At 35.4% G+C, this 8,915-nt stretch overlaps 1 protein-coding gene across 8 annotated transcripts in view; it reads right to left on the bottom strand.

Moving 5' to 3' along the window:
* The window catches only part of LOC138712126 (protein masquerade-like), a 74,864-nt gene that overhangs the window by 39,289 nt on the left and 26,660 nt on the right, over positions 1-8,915 (bottom strand). For 3 of the 8 annotated variants that reach the window (XM_069843571.1, XM_069843580.1, XM_069843613.1), the window contains one exon: positions 7,682-8,690. The exons of 4 other annotated variants lie outside the window; for them this stretch is intronic. In XM_069843571.1, coding sequence (XP_069699672.1) covers positions 8,450-8,690 — 241 coding nt within the window. In that variant the 3' untranslated portion in view covers positions 7,682-8,449. Of the gene's footprint in view, positions 1-7,681; positions 8,691-8,915 lie in introns of those variants that run through there. One more of the 8 variants, XM_069843595.1, reaches the window with a different exon arrangement.

Genomic DNA, 8,915 nt, shown 5'->3' with positions numbered 1-8,915 from the left:
AGCATAGTTCTCTGTAGGGTTAGCTACACAGATGATGTTTAAGGGTGAACTGCTGAACTCAGAATCATGAAAGTATTATATTTCTCATACGACCACATTTGTCTACAAGAAATAATTGAAGAGTGTGATATGTTCATCCATTTTTATGAAAGGAGTGGGCTAGTTTTTTATCCACCGATCTATGGACTGAGCTAGTTTTCAAGTAACATGCACAGTAACATAACTTTTAGACAAGGACTGACGTTGTTCTGGAAGAAAACAAGCTTAGAATATAACTCCAAAAATGGCCTTTTCTAGCTGAAAGCACAGTCCTATATAAAACAGTTCTCTTTCGTTTGTATAGCCGTGATATCTCCATCTAATCTTATGTTATTGTCATTCACATTTGTAGAACTATAATTATGGTTTGTATAGGAAAAGTGAAAATAAACATGTCTGTATCTCAAAACAAGTGTTTTGGAGTTACCATGTTTTGACCAAACAGCACAGAATTATACAGAGTGGAAGTGAGTCTGCTGTCAAAAAATCTGAAAGTTAGAATTTATAAAACAGATATATCACCGGTTGTTCTGTATGGTTGTGAAACTTGGACTCTCACTTTGAGAGAGGAACATAGGTTAAGGGTGTTTGAGAATAAGGAAAATATTTGGGGCTAAGAGGGATGAAGTTACAGGAGAATGGAGAAAGTTACACAACGCAGAACTGCATGCATTGTATTCTTCACCTGACATAATTAGGAACATTAAATCCAGACGTTTGAGATGGGCAGGGCATGTAGCACGTATGGGCAAATCCAGAAATGCATCTAGAGTGTTAGTTGAGAGGCCGGAGGGAAAAAGACCTTTAGGGAGGCCGAGACGTAGATGGGAAGATAATATTAAAATGGATTTGAGGGAGGTAGGATATGATGGTAGAGACTGGATTAATCTTGCTCAGGATAGGGACCGATGGCGGGCTTATGTGAGGGTGGCAATGAACCTCTGGGTTCCTTAAAAGCCAGTAAGTAAGTAAGTAGTATAGGAAAAGAGATTGCAATTAAGAAGTGTAGAGAGAAGGATTTGATTAAATCATCCATCAGCCCTCCAGTGAGGGTGACCACAAGGGTCCAGAATACAGAGCAGTTACACAACTGATAAATTTTGAGTTTGGGATTCGCTTAATGCCAAAAAGTCATATTGACATAACCTTTCTTGAAAATATAAATGATATAGGATGATATGTATACTATCCCTAAGAATTTGTAATAGAATGCTTTGTATTTGAAAGACTCCGAATTTTAATTTCACTAATAGTTGGTAAGTAGACTGTGGAAGGGAACTTCTCACTCCAAACAGCATACTCTGACTGCCCAAGATTAACAGGTGTGTTATATTTGAAAGAGAGAAAAAGTAGGCATGGTTCATATATTTCTTGTTTTTCTTTGTCGACCACATTTGCTTGTGTGAGGTTTTTCTCAAAGCGGGTATCTAGTTTCCATTAATATTTTCATTCTTTTCATTTAAATCTCAAATTTTGGTCAAGTGAGTTTTTCCACGCCCTATATATAAATGAAGACATGTAATCAAATTTCTTAATTTTGTGATTATAAAGAATTTGTTTTTTTGCATGGTCTAGAAAATGAAGTTAATTTTTTTCGTCTGGATGGCATATTAAATGATTTCATTTACTTCTATTTTGAATAACAGTTCAAGAAAATAAACTATAAAAGGTGATATCATTTGCAACATCACAAAGGAAGTGAATTCCAACAAAATGCAGAGACTGTAATGACAAGGTATGCGTCATCTTTTTAACACTCAGTGTTTTGTTTTTCATGCCCAAATAAGGCATTCTACACAACTTTTGCTTAATGACAACATTATGACAAAATTTCACATTACAGAAATACCATAGGTCCAAATCAATGACTACTGTAAGTGTCCTTTTCCTTCTAAATGGTTTATTTTACGATGCTTTATCAACTGTGATGATTATCAGTGGCGTAGCATGAAATTTTGAGCAGGGGAAGCTAACTCAAGTTGTCTTTCATGCAATATGAGAAAACGTATTACAAAAATACAGTCTTAAAATAAATAGTAGTCAATGTCAAGTCAGCAGTCGAAGATTGATTGGAACATCGTATGTAACACCAATGAGGCATGACCTCAAATGATACGTAGTAAAATATGATTTCACGGTTTACACATATCTCTTAACAAATAGACACCTAAATGTATAACATTAGCTCACTCCCTGTCATACTTAGAGAAATCACAATATTAGTATCATTACGTAAGTATGCGTCTGTCTTTTGGTTGTGTCCTTCATTGACAGCAAGGGAGTCGGTCATTTGTTTTTTAAATCACACTTTTGTTCGTAAGTCAGTCTTGATAATACAATTATCCTAAAAAAATTCAAGTAAATTGGTGTCAGGAACTGTTATTTCGCTCATTATTTATTATATCAGTCACAATGCACACTAACACTTCAACTGAACACAACTGACGAAAAGGGATAACTCGGAAACTACTTATTTTAAATGTTAAAGCTAGCTTCTTGCGAGCCTTGCGACTAGGATAGTTTAGTTAGAAAGGGATGGAAAATCTGTGGGGTGGATTACACAGAAGAAACCAGTCAGCTTGGAAGCTGGTGTGTGCAGGCTTCTTGTTTACTGCTGCATCACAAATCATCCTGAGCTGCCGCATCACAATATTTAACGCGTAAATATAAATTCTATTAAAATTAATAAATAATTTTGTCCATAAACTGCAGGTTTATTATGAAATCATTATTAACTGGGGAAGCTAAGCTTTTTAGCTTACATTGACGCTACACCACTGATGATTATATAATGTCTGGGTGATATGAAGGTGATAATGCTAGCGAAATGAGTCCAGGATCTAGCGCCGAAAGTTACCCAGCATTTGCTCTTAATGGGTTGAGGGAAAACCCTGGAAAAAAACTCAACTAGGTAACTTGTCCCAACCAGGATATAAACCTAGGTCTGCTCATTTCACGGCCAGCTATGCTGTTACTCCACAGGTGTGGACTACAGGTGTCCTACTGAGACATGGAAGTTACAAGGGAAGAAGGACGACGAATAATGTCGAAGTTTGGATGTTCAAGTACGGACTACAAAAATTATAAATTAAAAAATTTTTTAATAAAAATATACACACAATGTGTTACATCATATAAACATTTCACATGTTCTTACCTGATCAATTCTTGGAGATAACTGTTTAAGACTATTTGGTATTTCTCAGTTATTTACATGTCTTCACTATGTATTTATTGTTCTTTCGTGACATGGTGCTAACTGAGAATTGTATAAGTTGCACGATATGAAAATATCATAATTCAAAGTTACAAACACTACCAGGAGGCTATTCCACAAAGGTATGGCGTTGTACATTACAAATTACTGATCGAAGATGTTTTAAAGTATGGAGTTGTACCTTTCTGTTCCACGAAAGAATTAGTATGTTCTACATTACCAATGAATTGCTACTAGTGACGTCATATCAATAAACATACTACGTCATAACATGGTTATCTTCGTATTTCATTCACAGAATTAGGTTATGTTTGCCTCTTTAATCATAAAGTATTTTAAGTTAGGTTATACAGCAAAGATTCGTGGAATCTATGAATTTTGTAACCCTGCAATGTTACCGGTATTTATTTTTGTTTACTTCTTTGATAATGAAAAATTTACTTCCTTATTATTACTATCATCATGTTCTTCCACGATCCCCTCATATTGCTCCTCGATAATTTCCTATATTAGCCAACAGATGCCACTAATAACAATCTTCATCCCCAAACTTAATTGTAACGAAATTACAGACAATGCAAAATTATTGAAATGGTGTCAAAGGAGATGGAATTGTTTCTTTTGAAGAAAATGGAAGTAAGAAAAGATATTCTACAGCACATATTTATTAAAATATATCTCAATATCATGAAATAAATATATTTAAATCGCATTAGTACATGTCAGAGTGCTGCATTGGAGTTAAATCGCTCGCTTGAACTCGGTCGAATGTCGCACCCTCAAGTGAGATACGATCGGTCGTGATAGGCTCGTAATGAATAGAAGCACAGTACAAGGTCATCTCACCGACATGTCTTATCTTGTATGGAAGGCCACAGATAAGATACACATATGTTTTGCTCACACGGTAAAAATAAGGCTTTATTTTCTGCGTCTATGACAAACGTTTAATGGAACAGTCAATGGAACGTACCAAAACAGTAACATGAAGTTATAAATAAAATAGTATGAAAAACTTCGATATACAGTTATTATTGCTAATTAATAATTATTCAATATTTGATTTGCCACATATACAATATGATAGGTCCATACATAGTGTTCTGCCTATATACTGCGACAATGTAGAAACGTTTTACAAAATATTATTGATATAGCAGTAGATTAATAACAATATTAGTACAGAGATAACGTCATAGAAAATACAATAAAACGAATAATCATGCTGCACAACTGTTACAGACGCAAAGATTGATACACTAATTATTAGAGATTATTATCATCATCATTATTATTATTATTATTATTATTATTATTATTATTATTATTATTACTAGAAAACTTGATACAGTTCTTGCATTATCGTCATTGTGTTCTCCGTTTATAATAATTACATTTACATCCAATAACATCTATCAGATGTGGCAAAAACAAAATCACTCCTGTGTAGAAAAAAAAAAGAAAACATTTACCTACAACATTTATATTACATTTTAAAGCAAGTTTTGTAGTTATACTATGGAGAGGTTAGTTAAACACTGCAAAGTTTTGAAATGATAAACATCTATGATGTTACTACACAGTTCATCACTGTAACAAGAACGAATGTCTAACGCTCGGCTTATATCGTTCCAGGATTTATCGCTTGTGACAATTTCACCCATCATGCATGTGTGCTACCTATCAGATTATGCTATGAACTACTTGGCGCTCGAGCGAAAACGTCCGATGCAGACCTCTGGTACATGTATGTATTAGTCTCCTTTCATTGGTAGAGAATACTTGACAATTCACTAGTTACAAATAGTAATATTTTTGTGGAACACAATCATGAAACTCCACTGGTAATTTGTAAGTATGGTATGGTAAATCAATACTCTAGAAAAGTCTTTTGTGAAACAGAAGCTCTAGTATTTTCATTATTTAATAGAAAATTTACTTGTAATGTACAACACTATACATTTGTTGAATAGGTCCCTGTAGTATTCCTTCTTTAAGGGAAGATGTTTGTTATGGGGTATGAAAGATTTGAAAAAAAAATGTCTCTAATCAGATCATAATAGATTTGATTGTAAAGATCGTAGCTATCTGACATATTTTGTACTAAATAAGGAAACGTCTGGCTGTTGAATTAACCTAGAATGGTAATCTACTGCATTGTAGGCTAGAAATATAGAATTTTGAAGGTTTCTTTATTCATATATCCTGGAGATATTATGATGTGTCAATACCAAATCTATGGAAATAATTTACACAAAATTTTGAAATAGTTCCACGTGTTCCAAACAACAATCCGATCACCTCCCAGTGATTTTCAGATATGCTGTGCTTTCCTCCTAGGTATTTGAAGCACAGTTCATAATGTCTCTTTTTTTTCACGATCTATTTCTCTGCTCTGTGCATCTGTTTTTCAAAACATACTGTTGGATTGATAACAAAGCCAATGTTCTTCTTCCTGTCACTGTCAATTCAATGATGTCAGCACAATTATTGGAACTTTTATCTGGGATACACGATACTTCATCATAGATTTCAAAATTTTCCAATTTTCTAAGGCATTCAGCAATGTTACTTCTCACCATGTGGTGTCAATTGTTTCTTAATAGTTACCCACTGGGACAGGAACCAAGAACATGAGGGAGAGTTTCATTTTCATTGGAGTGACATTGCAATTCATTTTTATGGCATTTGTCCATTGAGAAGATGAAAGGTCTTTTTTAGGCAGAAATCTAGGAGTTCGATTTTGATCATTTGGAAAATTGACACCTCTCTACCACGAAGTGGAATATCTTTAAGAGTATTATAAATGTATTAACTTACCCTGAAAATTTCATAACCTTAAGTTTAACAGTTTCTGGAAAAAATGTACCAATGGATGAATATAAAAAAAAATACCTTTAACATTTAAAAAATTTTAGCTTAAAATTCACTAGATAATCATTGTAAGTTAATTCAATAGCCGTAAGTTTCCTTATTTTGCACAAACAAATTTAAAAAAATCTACGATCATTAGGGCCTAATCTATGGAATCATATTTCAGAATTTTTTTTTTCTAATTTCCCATACACTGTAACGATTTCCCCATAATTATTTTCAGGTTGTGTTGCCTCTAGCCACACGGTGTAACTATAATGTGGTGCAATGCATTGTATTACATGGCAAGCCACTACTGCAGGGTAACATGCTTTGTTACTACTGACTGCTCAGGTTCTGAGTTTAGCAACCTTCCACTTTTATGAACCCAAATCTACTTTACGTACTATTGGATGTTAATATGTATTGTCACAAATCATCAAACTCATACAGAGTGTTTCAGAAGTGATGGTCAAAAATTTAGGAATGAAAAGTAAAAACGAAGAGAAGCAAAAAAGTTTCAGTAAATATGGATCTGCAAATTAACCATTTATGAGACAATGCCATTTTTTTTGCTGGTTGGGGCTGCCAATGAACCGAGTGCTTGGATACGGTAAAGCGGTGACATTCAGTATGCCGCACTCTCCCATCCCATTTCCTTCTAAGTGTAAGACGACTTCTAAACAGACGATATGGTGAACGGTGGATAGGTAGAGGAGGACCTGTACCTAGATCACCAGATTTAAATCCTTTGGATGTTTGTGTATACGATTATGCAAAAACCCTAGTTTACACAACAGACGTCACCACACCTGAAGAACTGCAGCATCGGATTGTAGATGCCTTCCAGCAAATGAAGAATGACCCGGGATTGCTCGAGAGCATTCTTGGGTCTTTGCAGGGAAGACTAGACAGATGCATTCAAGTGCCTGGCCAGCATCTTGCACACCTGCTGTAAAATTCTTTAGTTAACATGTCCATACTGTACCTAACTTTCCCCCGGAACAATTTTACCCTTGAAATTATGTTATGTTTTATTTAACGACGCTCGCAACTGCAGAGGTTATATCAGCGTCGCCAGATGTGCCAAAATTTTGTCCCGGAGGAGTTCTTTTACATGCCAGTAAATCTACTGACATGAGCCTGTCGCATTTAAGCACACTTAAATGCCATCGACCTGGCCTGGGATCGAACCCACAACCTTGGGCATAGAAGGCCAGCACTATACCAACTCACCAACCAGGTCAACCCTTGAAATTATTCAAGTCTGCTTCACAGGGAGCTTTACCTGAAAAACTAGACTTGCATTATATATATGTTACTGTAGGAACGTTAACAGAAAACCACAATTCCAAGTCACATGGAGTTTGTTTGCACTCAATGTGGATCTCTGGCATCTTGTCAGCCCACACGAGTTGTGTGGATGTAAAGGGAAAAATTGAGATGGTGTTGGGTGGAGTTTGTGAGTAGCTCAGTTGGTAGAGCGCTGGTACGTTCAATCAGAGGTCCTGGGATCGATACCCGGCCCCGGAACAATTTTTCCCTTGAAAGTGAGGACTGTTTTTGCAAAACTTGCTAACTGAAAAATTTGCAAAGTTGAGATTTTGATGGATTCGTTAACATAAGACAGGCCTCTACATGATGTTCAAGGCATCTTAGTAAAACTGGGTTATTTCTCTTCATTGTAGTGTGTCAAAGTGTGATCGTTTTTTCAAAACTTGCTTTCTGCTATAAGTGAGACATACAGCAAAACTGCTTACTACAGTGTTTTGTCTTTCCTGTAAAATTTAGTTTTTTCAGTTAGCAAGTTTTGCAAAAACGGTCCTCAATTATTCAAATCTGCTTCACAGGAAACTTTACCTGAAAAACTAGACTTGCATGTACCTAACCTTGTTTATCCACAAACTTCACTGTTACTCAAACAAAAATGTTTCTTTTGTGTATGTTGAATCACATTTCTATGGTGTTGGAACCAAAATTATAAATTTTGCTGTCTCTTGATTGGTAAATTAAATAAAATTGTCACTGTTTTTGTGGGATTAGTACTTAGAATTCAGTGGGCCCCAACCAAAATGGCATTATCTCGTAAACGGTTAATTTGCGGATCCATGTTTACTGGAACTTTTTTGCTTCTCTTCATTTTTACTTCTCATCCCTAAATATTTTACCAACACTTTTCAAACACCCTGCACATCACCATCTTCCCAGCCTTTCTCTAAGCCTGAAATAAATCTCATGTTTTGTTGGTACAAATACGCAAAAAGTCTTGTGAAGGCACTGATTTATAATGGACAGGAATTATAATTCATACTTTGTGATCAATAGTAAATCATAAATAATTCAACGCATTATATTACATGATGTAAGCATAGCACATCGTATACCATCCAGGCCAGGAAAGACGCGTCCTATTGTCATCCGCTTCACAAAGAGGAGAAGTCGTGATGAATGGCTCCAGCTGTTCAGGAACGAGGCCAAGAAAGACGACAGCGGCCCTGGGATTGCGACAAAGAAAGTCAACAGGGAACTTCCGGAAGGAAGAATCACAGCAGGTGACCAACTGACAGCAGTGACCAGAGACCTTTTGAACAAGACAAGGGATGCAGAACGACAGAAGAATTATAAATTTGTATGGACAAGAGACGGTAAGATATTTGCAAGAAAAGATGAAGCCAGCCCCGTGAGTAAAATCACTAATGTTGACGATGTAAATAATTTGTAAATACTATTGTGTCGGTAACCACGTTTAATTATACAATATAATTGACTTACAAATGGCTAGTAATACTATATTAAATGAAATCCA

This window comes from Periplaneta americana, chromosome 2, assembly GCF_040183065.1.
Source record: "Periplaneta americana isolate PAMFEO1 chromosome 2, P.americana_PAMFEO1_priV1, whole genome shotgun sequence".
NCBI classification, from domain to species: domain Eukaryota; kingdom Metazoa; phylum Arthropoda; class Insecta; order Blattodea; family Blattidae; genus Periplaneta; species Periplaneta americana.
The sequence above is the reverse complement of the archived record's forward strand: the minus strand, read 5'-3'. Positions and strand labels throughout refer to the sequence as shown.